We start from the raw sequence: 15,984 nt of genomic DNA on the forward strand, positions 1-15,984 counted from the left end.
GACATTAAAAACCAATTTCATCTTAGGAATTTAATGTAATTCATTTATTTCGGTGCTGGGGTTTGAACCCAGGGCCTCATGCATGCTTAACATGCGCTATACCACTGAGCTACATTCCCAGCGCATCCTAGGGAATTTTAGGTGGGAGTACAGGAAGCAAAGTGGCACCCCTTTTCTCCACAGAAAAGCCCTCTTCACCATGCCTGATTTTAGGACTGTCAGCAAAAGAGTCTCTGAGGAAGAGTCCAATATAGATAAACTTCCTATTTTTGTGTAGCCCTATTTACTTGGCCACTGGCCGGGAAGATACCAGCACTCCAGGTGCTGAACACCCCCTTATTACTTTTTCACAAGCATATCCAGTATAGTACTTTGAAGAAATGTGCAAACAAGGCCTCTGGCCTTGAGCTGGGGTTTCACAGAGATGTCTACATTTTTAAGATAAGTTACAATTGGGCTCCATGGTAACAGCTGGCAGGGAGAGGAAAGAAGGGGAGAAGAAGCTCTCCCCTTCTCAGGTGTTGTCCTTGAAGAGTTAACTTGCCCAGAAAAGGGAAAGAAAAAGCTGCTTTTATGTGAACTTCTGCAGACTGTGAACTTCTGAGCCCCTTCCCTTACTTGCTGGGTATAAAACTCTGAAACTCCCTGAACTCGGGGTTCAGGGGATTAATTGATTACAGCAAAAACTGTGCCCTCTGAACCTGGCTGTAGCCAAATAAAACTGTTTCCTGCTATCTTCGGTGCCTTGCCTCTGTCCCTACAACAGAAGCATGCTCCTGAAAGTAAGTTATCTTCACAGATAACTCTTGTTATCTTGTCTCTTAATATAATTTAGATGCCTATCCAAGACAAAGAAGCTTCAAAGAAAGAAGTGATTCTTTTGGCCAAGATGAAACATCCCAACATTGTAACCTTCTTTAGTTCATTTCAAGGTGAGATTTTTCTAATATTCTTAAGTATAGACATGTTGACTTATAAAAGATGTTCCTGAGACTTGTGTATACATTAATTTTTATAAATGGACTAATTTTCCCATTTACTTAAATTGCAGTTTGAGATGTTATCTTCTAGTGGGTTTCTGTAGACAGCTTTCTTCTGTTTTATTAAGTCTTCCCCTCTCATCTTAATCTCACTCCCCAAAGTAGTCGACGATTGGCATATTAGATTTGCAGCAGTAACAACTCCCGAGTTTCCATGGCCCATGCTATAAACACCTCTTTATCACTCACATTATGTGCTGGCTGTGGGCAAGCTGTGGTCTGAACTTTGGGTTCCGGGCTGAAGGGACAACCTAGACAGAGCATACTCTTTTCTTAGCAAGAGGAAAGAGGAAGACACGGAGCACCACACTATCATGCCCACTAGGATATGTGTGTAAGGGGGTATACTCTGCTTTCAGGAGGCCCTGAGTGTCCCAGGGCAACAGGGCTGCGTAATCCTTTCATAGAGAGTCAGCAAACAGCCAGAAGACAGCCAAGCGAACTGCCCATTAGAGGCGAAGAACTTTGAGGAAGGAATTCCCTCCCCTGCACAGCTTGAATTTATCTATTCTGCCTCCATCCATCACTCTTACAAAGGTTAAAAAGAAAAATAAGAGAGTCCTGGTCAAAGACCATTTATTCAGTTAGTATCCATTAACTGAATGCTTACTTAAGCTTAATTCCATATATCAGGAATACAGCAGTGTACAAAACACAAAACCCCTGTCCTCATGAAGTTTACATTAAAATGGGAAGAGAGAGACAGTGCACCAGTATAGGGTGTGTCAGGTGTTTATAGGCTGTGGCAGGGCCATATATGCCCATAGTTCACCAAGGTTGGGGTGGTCCTCAGCCCAGCCCCCAGTACTGAGCTATTTTAATTTGTGTGTAAGTAGTTAACCTAGATATTGTCAAGCATAATCCAGTGGTTAAAAAAATTAATAAATAAATACACCCACTCTTTCTTGAGTTTTTAATTCCGTGCAGGGTACTGTGCTCCTTCCTGATTAAACCCCCTGGATTCAAAGTACTTCTGTGCATCTGGTCCTTTAACTATGGGTTTATAAAGGATCTCCTAGGATTTTTCTGAAGACTTCCTGGGAACAAAGCAGTACATGGGGGCAGGCAGTGAATTTTTTTTTTTTTATAGTCCTGAGGGTTGCACTAGAGCCTCAAACGTGATAGGCAAATGTTCTTCCACTGAGCTACACCCTAGCCCTGAACAACTATGAAGGACAGCCAATGAATAAAGTCTCCTGCATTCCTGTGCATTGATTCCTAACAACTCCATAAGACCATCTTTCTTTTCCTAATTTTTTTTGTTATTATTGTGACTTTCTTTATGTAGGTCACTTCTGCTCATCCCTAGGCCTTCCCTGAACTCATAAGTCAAACTATAACCCTTTGCTGATCTTCCACAGCACTTTTTTTTAACTTATGTATGCATATCTACATATACAGAATTACAGATTTATTTAGCATTTGTTTTCCTTCAGACAGCACCCGCGAGCTGGGGCTGAAGCTCAGTGGTAGAGCACTTGCTTAGCCTGTATGGAGCCCTGGGTTTGATCCCTAGCACTGTACACACACATAATGCAGGCAGAAAACTTAACGAATCTGGGGGGCTTCTGTCTTTTTTGCTCACCTCTTTGTTCCTCAGCATGTGGCATGTAGTAGTTGCTCAATATGTATTTGCTGAATAAGCAAATGAACTGGACCTTTTCAATAGACCACAGTATATCTTTACCCCATGCAAAATGTATTTTTAAGGAAAGTTTACAATACTGTTACAAAACCAAGGTCATTCTTACACTATAAATAATCTCTGCTGAGTTTGTTTCTAGTGTTAATTTAAATTTCCTTAGGACTTTTTTTTTCGTTTTATTTTGTTAAGTAGAGCATCTCTGTGCTGGAAAAAATGGGAGCTATTAGAATGCCTATGAGTTTGCTTGGCAGATTGTTGATACTAGACACATCAAACTTTTTCAAAAGCTTCAGAGGTCCTTGTTGCCCCTGACTGAGAGAGTGTGTGAAAGCAGGTTTTGTTTATCCTAAGACAGCTTATCTCTGAACGTTAGATCCATGGCTCTAATGTTTGTCTATGAAAAAATATGAGGTTTTTATGGTTTTGAATTAACTTAAGAAGAATGTGTACTGATGTTTTCCTAAGTCTAATTTAACTGCATTTAAATTCCACCAATAAATATTCATTAACTTTCCTTTTAAATTTTTAATTTTTTATTTGTTCTTTTTAGGTACATGACAGTAGAGTGTATTTTTACGTATCGTACATATATGGAGTATAACTTCCTATTTTTGTGGTTGCACATGATGTGGAGTTACACTGGAGGTGTGTTCTTATATGAACATAGGAAAGTTATGTCTGATTCGTTCTACTGTCTCTTCCATTCCCAATCTCCCTCTCTTCCCTTCATTCCCCTTATCTAATCATGTGAACTTCTATCCCACCCCCCTACTGCCCACTTATTGTGTGTTAGCATCCACATATCAGAGAGAACATTCAGTCTTGTTTTTTTGGGATTGGATTATTGCACTTAGCATGATAGTCTCCACCTCCATCTATTTACTGGCAAATGCTGTAATTTCATTCTTCTTTATAGTTGAGTAATAGTCCACTGTGTATATATGCCACATTTTCTTTATCCATTCATCTATTGAAGGGCACCTAGGTTGGTTCCATAGCTTGGCTATTGTGACTTTAGCTGCTATAAATATTGATGTGGCTGTGTCACTGTAGTATGCTGATTTTAAGTCCTTTGGGTATATACTGAGGAATGGCATAACTCATTAACTATCTCTAGGCAAGTTCTAGGACTTGGAGATCAATCAGTGAACAAAACACACAAAAATTCCTGCACTGTTGTATATTTTTACTATTGTTGCATAACAAGGAACCATACATTTCATGGCTTAAAACAGTAGCCATTTATTAACTGACTCTATGTCCTTCTCTCTTTGTATTCCCTGATGTATCTCTTAATTTTTATGGGTCAGAAGTCTCTTTCATGTGCTAATTACTGTATTAGATATAAGGAATACAAAAGAATAATATGTGGGCTTTGTCTTCAGAGAGCCCACAAACTAGTAAGAGAAACTAACAAGTTAGTAAAAGCCTTTTTTTTTCTCCTTCCTAAGAAGATCCCGGCTGGTTGACTGGCTAATGAAAAAATTAAATTAGGAAATGATATGTCTTAGACTCTTCTGTCCACTATAACAAAATACTAGGTAGTTTTCAAACAGACTTGTATTGCTGACAGTTCTCTAGGCCAAGATCAAGTCTAAGATCAAGGTATCGGCAGTATCTGATAGGGTCTGACGGCAGTTTACTTTCTGGTTCATAGATGGTAACTTCTTTCTGTGTCCTCAACATGGTGGAAGGGGAGAGTTCTCCCTTGGGCCTCTTTTATAAGGGCACTTGTCACATTCATGTGGGTGCCACCCTCATGGCCTGATACCTCCTGAAAGCCCTACCTCTTAATACTATTACCTTGGGGGTTAGGATTTCAACATAGATTTTGTGGGATACAAACATGTAGACCAAGAAATATATTTTAAAATAATTTACTAACCTTTTGATGTAAGGCAAAGACCTGGTTTTTTCTTATTCTTTATATAACCTATATCCCTCATCTGGAATCTTCAGTTTCCTTTCTTTAACATGCAATAAGAATTTGTATGTAATCTGGGTCCACAATCCTTTTAGAGCTTTTCCCATTTTATTTTACCTGTCCCATCCAACATTGAGGTCAACATCTTAATTTTTTTTTAGCAGCTCATGAATTCCTCCAAAATCATTCAAAGATGCTTTTATAGAAATAATCACATCTTTTTTATATTGTATCTGTCTTGGTGAGAATCAGTTTGATTGGCGGGAGCACAGGGACTTGGATGTCCTTGACAGCCCAGGAGCCACTGGTGGTGATCTTAGGTGGCCAACAGCAATGGTGAGCATTCAGTGGTCTAGCGAGTAGGTTAGGCAGAGTTCAGTCAGAAGAATTTCTATTGTGTCAACAGTATGATTGAACAATTTTATATAAACACAAGTTTATATCCAAATTCAAGAAAGGGCTATTAATTCTTCCTGGAATGTTGGGAAAGACAGCTGCTATTTTTACAGCAGATTTCTAATCTCTTATGGGATTGTAGTAAATAATAATAGTTAACATATATTGACCTCTTATTGAGTGTGTTGTTCTAAGCATCTGGTATTAACTCATTTAAATCCTTCCAACAACCTTAAGAGGAAGTGTCTATTCTATAATTTCCATTTCACAGATCAGTTAATAAGGCACAGAGAAATCAATTTACCCAGAGTCACAGAGCTAAGAAATATAAGTGGTGAAGTGAGATTAGAACGCAGTCTGGCTGGGTAAGGTGGTGCACATCTGTAATCCCAGCAACTGGAGAAGCTGGGACAGGAGGATCACAAGTTCAAGACCAGCTTCACTAACTTCACAAAACCCTAACTCAAAATAAAATAAAAAGATCTGGGGATGTAGCTCAGTGGTGGAATGTTTGTGCATTCAATCCCCAGAACTGAACAAATGAACAAACAAAAATAATTCAGACCATCTTGATTTCATAGCCAAAAGTTTAGTTTAGTTTTGTTTTGTTTGGCTATTAGTTGTACTTCTTTTTTAATTTGTTCTAATTGATTATGCATGACAGCAGAATGCAATTCAATTTATTGTACACAAATGGAGCACAACTTTTCATTTCTCTGGTGGTACACCATGTAGAGTTGCACCATTTGTGCAATCACACAAGTACCTAGAGTTATGATGACCTTCTCATTCTACCATCTTTCCTACCCCCATATCCCCTCCCTTTCTCTCCCTCCCCTCTGTCCAGTCCAAAGTTCCTCCATTCTTTCCCAGCAACCCCATTGTTGATCAGCATCCACATATCAGAGAAAACATTTAGCCTTTGGTTTTTTGGGACTGGCTTATTTCATTCAGCATGATAGTCTCCATTTCCATCCATTTACCAACAAATGTCATAATTTTATTCTTTTTTAATGCTGAGTAATATTCCATTGTGTATATGTACCACAGTTTCTTTATGCATTCATCTATTGAAGGGTATCTAGGTTGGTTCCACAGTTTAGCTATTGTGAATTGTGCTACTATAAACATTGATTTGGCTCTGTAGTATGCTGATTTTAAGTGAGACGAAATCTTAAGAGTAGTTTTGATTTGCATTTCTCTAATTGCTAGATATGATGAACATTTTTTTTTATATATTTGTTGATTATTTGAATACCTTCTGCTGAGAAGAGTCTCACAGCCAGAGTTTTAAAATTGTATTCTGCATTTTTCTGTTATATTTCTCTACTTTCTAGAATTTGAAGGGCAAATTAATGTTGAATATCTAACATTTTCTAGCACCAAATGATGACCTTTTTTACAGAAAACAGCAGATTATTTATCGTAATGGAATATTGTGATGGAGGAGATCTTGCAAAAAGGATCCTCAGGCAGCGGGGAGTGCTATTTAGTGAAGATCAGGTAAAGAGCATTTCTAATTTGCCTTTTAGTTTATATGTGTGTGTGAGGGTATTAAACATATAAAGTCAGAGTAGCATATCTGGGCTGGGGTCGTGGTTCAAGGATAGTGCGCTTGCCTAACATGCATGAGACATTGGGTTCGATTCCAGGCACCACATAAAAATAAAGAAAATAAATAGCAGACCATGTTTATATGAAGCATGGCTTTTGCTAGAGAAATTCAAAATAGTGGATGCATATTCTTAGTAGATTTAGTCCCAGAACATGTTTGTAATTGAACTGAAATTGAATTTCTTCTTGAGAATTAAAGAGAAGACAATCTCTTTGGATGATCTATATAGGATGCCTCTAAGATAAGACTTTATGGTTTAAAAAATGTATGAATGTTGATGTTGATATTCGTTAGCCATTTTAAATGTTCATATTCATAGCTTTACTCTCTTTTCTTTTACCATGTGGTTCTCTTAAAGTAGCTTCCCACTTTTCTAAGGGAGATAGGGGATTTTCTTAACAATGCCTGTTCAGTTTCATTAGTTTTTAATTTATATATATTTTTTTCTTTTGTGGTGCTAGGAATCCAACTTGTGCATACTAGACAAGTGCTCTACCACTGAGCTAAGCCCCCAACCCTAGTTTTATTGGTTAGGGGAAGAGAAAAGGTGAAGAATAATGGCCTTAGTTCCCATTTTCTCTTTTCGCAAATACATTTTTCTTCTATATGTCAAGCCTCCTTTGGGACCCTCCTGGGAGTTGTACTCATAAAGGACACAAGTATGTGTGTGTGGAGGGGAATCAAAATTAGGGCTTGTGTGGCTGATGGGTAAGGCCATTGTCTCAAGCAGTATACAGGAATGGCTCATCATTTTTCTTTTGGCCATTTGTTTCTTTATTCTATTTTAGCATTTAAGAGCATCATGCCCATGTAATTTTTTCCTAAAGTTGAAAATTTTGAACGTCTGAATATTTTGAATGTTGAATATTTTAAATCATTATCTTCAATCTCTGTAAATTTAATCAAGCATTCTTCCTACACTCATTTGCATTATATATTAAATTCTGTATTTATGGAAGTCCTCCTTTCTTCTTATCTAGGTATTATTTGGGCACATTTTATAAAAATGCTTTTCAGGACAAAATTTTGAATTGCATTTCCTTTTGTTAGGAAAGAACTAAAATGACCACGGAATCTTAACGCCTGGAATTTAGCCATTTTTCTTTTATTATTTTCTTCTTTCTATATAATTTGGCAGAGAACCATTGAAATTTTAGAATAATTTAAATGAATCTCTATAGGAACAGAACACATTTTAATAAAGAGGCTCATGGCCAACTAAGATAAAATTATGACTAAAATATAATTGAGTTTTTTGATTGTTGTTGTTTTTGTTTTATTTATTTATTTATTTATTGCAGTGTTGGGGATTGAACTCAGGGCTTCCCTCCCCTGCTCATTTGTCTTCTTCTGTTGTGGAATTCCTGTGATACCAGTGATGTTTGCATTCCCTTTCTGGGCCTCTATGTTTCTAGCTGTAAGAGAAAAACAATATGATAAGATAATATTTATTAGCTCCTCTCCTATAAACACACACACAAAAATATTATTTCTCTCTCTTTACGTGTTATAATGAGGGCATTTCAATGGCTACCAGGCTAGCCAATAGTTGCGTATTATGTTTGCCTCCACAGATCCTGGGTTGGTTTATACAGATTTCTCTTGGACTAAAACATATTCACGACAGGAAGATATTACACAGGGACATAAAATCGCAGGTAACAGCTCAGAGAGAAGGCTCAGACAGTATGAGTCTTGTCTTTTCTTGAAATATCTCAAACAGTGTAACATTTTCCCATTTTTAGAACATTTTTCTTAGCAAGAATGGAATGGTTGCAAAACTTGGGGACTTTGGTATAGCAAGAGTCCTGAATAAGTAAGTACTTTTAAAAATAATTTTTCTTTCTACCCAAGTGTCATGAATTAGGAAACTATTAAGAACATGGTTGTCTAAATAATTTTAGATAACTTTATATAAATGCATTAAATCCATTCAGATATCAGTAATTAAAATTCCCAAGATTAATTGTGGCATCATTGAATGATGGTGGTGGTGTTGTATTGTATGGTCCAAGTTTATCAAATGTGAGACTTGACTGTCACAGGCATCAAACTAGTAAGAATTGGGTGGAAACAGGCAGGTTTACACTTGCTAGGGAAATGTACTGTGAACTCTTTTGGAAGACCATTTGGTGGTAATATAAATCAAGAGATTTAACGATGTCAATTTTTTTGAAATTTGAAATAATTTAAATAATAGTTTACTAATAATTGGGAAATTATAAAATCAAATAACATGTGGCATAACCATGTACCTAATTTTTAAATTTTTTTTCTGTGCTAGGGATGAAACCTAGGGCCTTGTGCATGCTAGGCAAGTGCTCTACCACTGAGCCACATCCCCAGCCCCAGGATATGGTTTAAAAAGATACCCCCCCCCCAACACACACAATGTAAACTTGGGGAGGAGGTGAATTATAAGTTTAAAAATCTACTAATTTTATTACTCTATTACCAATGTATGGTGTTTTGCTTTCTTCTAATGTTTGTAAGTATCAAATTTTGTGATCCATTTTTATACCTTTTCTCACATGTCTATATCTTAAACCTTTCTTACTCCAATAATCAACCACACTACTTTTATTTAATATAATTTACTAGTTCCATGGAACTTGCCCGGACTTGTGTTGGAACACCTTACTACCTGTCCCCAGAGATCTGTCAGAGTAAACCGTACAACAATAAAACGTGAGTTGCTGGCTGTTGGTTTGAAAGTGTCAGTAAAATCTGATGAATGATAATGAATTAAGATTCCAGAAACTAAAGCTCTAATCTCCTCTCTCTTTCTTCTGGTACTTTTGTAATTTCATTTTCTCCAGGTGGGAAATGGAATTCCCAGTGACTGTCTGACCAATGTTCCCTGGATCTTTCAAACTTATTTAGAATAAATTAATTCCGCTTCATTTAAAGATACAAGTGATATGGAGAATAACATTGGAAATTGCAGTCACTGGGGTCTCCATCTTTGTATTTTATTTACTTCTTTTGTTTTTTCGGTGTGATGATGATGGGATTGCACTCAGGGCCTCGAGTATGCAAAGCTCATGCTGTACCCTGAGTAATTGCCCAGTCCTATTTTATTTATCTTGTACTCATCCTATTTTGTGAAATGAAGTGTTACCTGATTTTAGAATAAAAAAGAAACCTAATTGATATCTTTAAGCTAAATTGTAATTTTGTCCTTTGCCAATGCATATAGCAATAAAAGATGAAGGTGTAGTTTTTACCTCTAGGTAAGAGAAAGAAAAAAATTTCATTTTTCAAAGCTGCTGCCACTGGACCAGCTGGACTAGAAGCAAGACCAAGTTCCCACTGGGGGTTAATTGTCTCATTTGTTTAAGAAAATGCCAGTGGGTATTTATTGGGCTTTGAAAGAAACAAATGGAAGGCAAAGCCTAGAAGATAGAACTTTATACAAAGAATAATAGACATTTCTCTGCATAATAAAATAGTAGACATTTTTTGTGCTTGTTTGTGTTTGAGGCTGAGAATCTAATCCAAGGTCCTGCCCTTGTCCATTCTACCACTGAGTTATACACCCTACTAGGTGTTGGTTGTCAGTTTGCTTTAATGTCTGGCCCCAGGGAGTTTGGCTGCAGGTTGTACAGTACTGCGGGTAGGGTCATGCCTGGTGGAAGGTAGGGAGTGGGGAGCAGAGCTTCACACTGCCTGGTAAGGATTGTCCCCAGCGTGGTTTTGTTTCCTTGTACTGCTTCTTAAGAGTTTGAGTCAACATTGAAATATTGAGAGACTTTAAAACATGCAGATTTGGTTTTTCTGAAAATTGGAAGATTTCAATTATCTGGGTGGCCACTGGCCCCTTTAGATCTGTGAACCAGCCCCTGGATCACCATAGCCCTTACCACACAGAGGATGGCACAACATGCCAATGGCCGCGCCCAGCCCCCAGGCAGCTCCCTTACTGGCCTGAGTCCTGCAGGCAGGTGACATTAGCACACTGACCACAGAGGGTGCTTTGGAAACAGAAGAGAAGTTTGGGGCCCAAGGAATACCTCATAAACACAAAATCTGTGTGGTGAGAAAGGGTCTCTGAGTTCCTTGAAACTCTAGAAAATATTTCAGATTTGTTTCCTGCCAATTCTATGCCCATTCTCTATTTTATTTAAAGCTTTGGTATAAGTCTCTCTTTGTCTCACCTGTTACACACACACACACACACACACACAGAGTTATTGGTAATAGTGGAAATATTTACCTCTATCTGTGTATCTGACTCCTGTCTAATTATCTGTTTATCTCTATTTTTAAACAGGAAAAAGAAATCACAAGATTTATTACATGCCCTAAGCCATGGGAGTTTTTTTTTTTTTTTTTTTTGGTTGTTGTAGTTGGGAGGATTGGTGCTGGGGATTGAACCCTTGGGCCTCTACACATGCTCAGTACATGCTGTGCTACTGAGCTACACCCACAGCCAACCCTCCCTGGCCTCACCACATGGACTGAACCCAGGGGTGATCTACTGCTTCATCCCTATCCCTTTTCATTTTTTATTTTGAGACAGGGTCTCACTAAGTTGCTGGGGCTAGCCTCAAACTTGCGATCCTCCTGCCTCAGCCCCTGAAGTCATTAAGATTTCAAGCTTTTGCCACCTCCCCCGACTAGCTTCTACCTCTCTTTAATGAATCCTAGTTTTGGGTCTTTGACAATCCCCTTGACATTTCATTATATGTTCTTTTCACTTTCAGATTTAATTTTGCTTTTTATTCTATAACATAGTTCCTTCTTAAACTGATCAACCTATCAGCATTTACCAACAGGGGCTGGGGTTGCAGCTCAGTCGTGCAGCGCCTGTCCTACATTCCTGAGGCCCTGGATTTGAACCTGAACATTACAAAAAATAAAATAAGTGCAAAGTTGGTGAAAAGCAAAGCTTGGGTCCTAGCCAGATGCTATGTTCATCACTTACTGTGACTTTAGTTCTATCAAGAGCTTTGAGTAGAATATACCCTTCAAAATCAACCATATTTCATCTTTTGAGTAAAGACAAATCCATATTTGAGTACTGCCTCTCTCTTTCTCTTCCAAATTGCCAAAAATTCCACGACACGTTTTCTTTGGACACATGAAGTTGAAGTGAACATTGAGCCATCTCATTGTAGCTAAGTTTGTATACCTTTTGCCTGTTGGGATTCTGACTAATTACAATAGTTTTTATTTTACTTCTTAGAATTGATATTGTATCTCAAAGCTTTTGTAAAAACTGATAAAACAGAGCTGCATATATGCAAGGCACTGTAAGGGTGAGAGCTTTCAGTAAAAATGATGAATATTTTCTTGGCATGTAAACTCTTGTCTTTCCTAGGGATATTTGGTCCCTTGGCTGTGTCTTATATGAGCTCTGCACACTCAAGCATCCAGTAAGTATGTTAATCATCAAATTTGTGTTGAACTATTGAAATAATGTAAATGAAATTAACTTCTGAGAGAAAAAGGTTAATATTTGGTTTCATTAGATTTTTTAAAAAATATATATTTTGTTTTAGTTGTAGTTGGACACAATACCTTTATTTTATTTTTATGTGGTGCTGAGGATCGAACCCAGTGCCCCACATGTGCTAGGTGAGCGCTCTACCGCTGAGCCACAACCCCAGTCCCTAGATTCTTAAAAATTATATGGATAGCTGGGCATAGTGGCATTTGCCTGTGGTCCTAGTTACTAAGAAGGCTGAGGCAGGAGGAACATTTGAGCCTAGGAGTTTGAGACTAGCCTGGGCAACATAGACCCAGTCTCAAATTGCCAGCAAGCAAACTATTTTTATATATAGTCCAAGTTGGAGGATAGTTATATATTCATTAAAAATAAGTTGTGTGTGAATGTACATACATATACACACACATATATACCCACCTGTGTGTGTGTGTGTGTGTGTGTGTGTGTATGTATGTGTGTATACCAAAGGAAAAGGCACATGGGACAGAGTCTGTAGGAAACCAGGCCTGAGCTTCAAAGGGTCTTCTTCCAGTTGTCACCCAGGAGGTACCAAGTCCTCCAGCAACAAGTTACAGGGAGTGTGAATTATTATCTACAAGGGAAGCTCATTCGTGTGGGAGACCAACCTTGTGCGCGACTGAGTTAACTCCCCTGCTGGGCGATGTGGCTTCAGGCACCCATGCCTCTTCGAGGGTTCCAGTGACTGTGTCTTCGTGCCTAGGCGTGGCTTCCTACAGCCCCATAGTTGAAGCTATGCTCACCTGTTCCTTTGTAATATTACCCCATGCCCTGTTTAGGATAGAATGTTCCATGGAAGTGCCTTGTGTGTGTCCCCTTCTCTTACTGAGCCCTTGGGTGTGACCTACCCAAATGTCAGTCACCTGCTGCCAGTGGACATCATGAAGATAGACTCAGCCCCCTGAAACCTGACCCCTTGACTCATTTGAATAGCTTCTCCTCAATAAAAGGGGTCAGCGCTGCTCTCTCTCTCTCTTCCTGCAGACCCTTAAGGTCAGAGGAGCACAAACATTAATAATGTGACAAAGCTGAGAGACACAGATAGATGAAGAGGAGAGCAGTGCTAAGACTCAGGGCATGATCCCTCATAGAGAACTGGCCCTTAGTTGCTGTTACTTAAATCTGGTCCATAGCTGCCATCCATATGGATGTGGGAGAACCCATTATTCCAACACTGTCTTTTTCTTAAAAGATACTTCCAGACAGCCTGTTTACCATAGAATCCATATATAATTGACCATTACAGTCAGTACAATTAATCTAGTTATATGAGTGGAACTTCTAGTTTACACTGTAAGGCACTTTAAATGTGGACCTGGGAAATGCATCCATACAAGTCTTTTCATAATCTTACCTACAAGCTCGTGAAGCTGCATGATTGTAAACTCTATAGCTGTAAATTTACCTTTCTGTGCCAGGTTTCTCAGTCATTATCATGATGACTGGTTTAAACTCTCCTTTGATAGCTAATTTAATTTACTGAATCGTATTGGCACATTAGGTACCCAGTACCCTGGATTTCACTGGAGACTGGTCACATAGATGCCATCTCTCCTTGACATACACCAAATTTCTAGACTCCAGAAACAAACCAGATGTTCAACATAAACTATATCATTTACACAAATAGCTTAGGCAAAGAAAACCACTCTTAAGTTTCCAGGAATAGTGGGAATTCTCAAATCGAGTAGTTCCCAGACATCAGTTGAGGGCCAGCATTGAAGGCAGGCCTTTCTAAGAATGGCCTACTGTCAACTCCTTCTAGGCAGCCATTGTCGTTATTGTATTTGTTAAAGGTCACACACTGATTGTCTAACCAAAATCTGTACCTTCATTAGCACACCACAATCTTGAACTCTATGGTGATGTATAAATAACTGAGGTGTTCATATGGTAGAAGATTTTCTGATTTGTGATGAGTTTTTGAGGAGTCAAGGAAATGTTGGTATTATATTAATTTTTAAAAAGCAAGAAGTAAAATTTCGTAACCGTATGACCACAACTCTGTAAAATAAACATTATTTTTGGAACGACTAGAAGGAAATACACCTCTAGGTGGAGAAATTATACCTATTTGCTTGACTAATTATGATTTCCTATGCCTTTTCACTTTTTTGTTTTGTTTTTTGGTAAAAGGGATTGAATCCAGGGTGCTTAACCATCAAGCCACATCCCCAGCTCTTATAATATATATATTATTTTGAGACAGAGTCACACTAACTTGCTTAGGGGCCTTGCCAAATTTCAGCAGCTGGTTTTGAATTCGTGATCCTCCTGCCTCAGCCTCCCGAGCCGCTGGCATTATGTGTGTGTGCTACTATGCTTAGCTCCTATCATTTTTGTTTTTTTAACTTTTTTATACTCTATTTTATTAGTTTACTTTTTTATGTGATGCTGAGGATCAAACCCAGTGCCTCACATGTGCTAGGCAAGCGCTCTGCCAATGAGCCACAACCCCGGCCCCCTTTCCATTTTTTATGAGCAAATATTATTTTTAGAATAAGAAAAAATTTAAAGAAAACTTTTTTAGTTAAAAAGTTAAAATAGGGGCTGGTACATAGCTCAGTGGTAGAGTGCATGCTCAGCATGCATAGGACCTGAGTTCAATTCTCAATACCAAACCCAAACAAACTAAACCTCAGAAATTAAAACTAGCTGGGCACAGTGGTGCATGCCTGTAATCTCAGCAGCTTGGGAGGTTGAGGCAGGAGGATCAAAAGTTCAAAGCCAGCCTCTGCAATTTAGCAAAGTGCTAAGCAACTCAGTGAGACCTTGTCTCTAAATAAAATACAAAATAGCGCTGGGGATGTTGCTCAGTGGTGAAATGCCCCTGAGTTCAATCCCCAATCCCCCCCCACCAAAAAAAAAAGAATAAAAAGGGCTGGGGGTCCTGAGGGCTTGCCTAGCATGCTTGAGGTGCTGGGTTCTAACCCCAGCACCATGAAAAATAAATAAAAACCATTATTTTTGTTTCTTGGGATATTTATTACTTTAACACAAGATGACTCTTCTCTGACAGCATTGTTACCCTTGTCCTTTCAGTTCGAGGGCAGCAACCTGCACCAGCTGGTTCTGAAGATTTGTCAAGCGCATTTTGCCCCCATATCACCTAGGTTTTCTCGTGACCTTCGGTCCTTGATCCCTCAGCTCTTTAAAGTTTCTCCTCGGGATCGACCATCTATTAATTCCATCTTGAAAAGGCCCTTTTTAGAGAATCTGATTGCCAAATACTTGACCCCTGAGGTGAGTTTTGAGGTGATTCTGTTTGTGTTGGGCAGAGATTTGAGTTGGCGGTTTCCTTGACACTTGTATTGGATTTTAGGTCATTCAGGAAGAATTCAATCATATGCTTAGATGCAGAGCAAGATCATCTGCCTCCCCACCTGCTGGAAAGATGGTCCAGGGTAAGAATGATTTACCATGCAATCAAAGAGCGTTTATGGCCAGCGCAGTTTATGGTAATCCCAGTGGCTTGGGAGGCTGAGGCAGGAGGATCTCGAATACAAAAGTCAGCCTCAGCAAAGGCAAGGCTGCCAAGCATCTCAGTGAAATCCTGTCTCTAAATAAAATACAAAATAGGGCTGGAGGTGTAGCTCAGTGGCAGAGTGCTTGCCTACTATTCATTCCTTGGGTTCTAATCCCAGCAATGAAAAGGAAAAAGCATTTATGATCCCTTTGTGGTTCATAGTCCCAATGACTGGGTTTTCACAGCCTTGTGTGTGATATCAACACATTATTTGTCTAATATTTTTTAAAAAGCATTTATTCCACATGTCTCATATACTGAGTTTACTGAGTTACAGAGCTGGCAATGTTAGCGGAGGAAGTCCACTAAATATGTTGAACATGGACATTTAGAAAATATGCACAGTATGAACAGGAGAGAAATCACCT

The 15,984-nt window shown here is 38.7% G+C and overlaps 1 protein-coding gene across 3 annotated transcripts in view; it reads left to right on the top strand.

The window, feature by feature from the left end:
* Nek5 (NIMA related kinase 5) overlaps positions 1 to 15,984 on the top strand; it is a 65,700-nt gene that overhangs the window by 10,306 nt on the left and 39,410 nt on the right. For all 3 annotated transcript variants that reach the window (XM_046454147.2, XM_058582550.1, XM_058582551.1), the window contains 8 exons: positions 836 to 932; positions 6,411 to 6,508; positions 8,195 to 8,278; positions 8,366 to 8,436; positions 9,222 to 9,308; positions 11,944 to 11,998; positions 15,133 to 15,333; positions 15,413 to 15,494. In XM_046454147.2, coding sequence (XP_046310103.1) covers positions 836 to 932; positions 6,411 to 6,508; positions 8,195 to 8,278; positions 8,366 to 8,436; positions 9,222 to 9,308; positions 11,944 to 11,998; positions 15,133 to 15,333; positions 15,413 to 15,494 — 775 coding nt within the window. The remainder of the gene's footprint in view (positions 1 to 835; positions 933 to 6,410; positions 6,509 to 8,194; positions 8,279 to 8,365; positions 8,437 to 9,221; positions 9,309 to 11,943; positions 11,999 to 15,132; positions 15,334 to 15,412; positions 15,495 to 15,984) is intronic.

The sequence above is a fragment of the Marmota monax genome, unplaced genomic scaffold (genome assembly GCF_021218885.2).
Source record: "Marmota monax isolate L192 unplaced genomic scaffold, Marmota_monax_Labrador192_F-V1.1 WCK01_AAM20220418_F8-fsc00011, whole genome shotgun sequence".
Taxonomy (NCBI): domain Eukaryota; kingdom Metazoa; phylum Chordata; class Mammalia; order Rodentia; family Sciuridae; genus Marmota; species Marmota monax.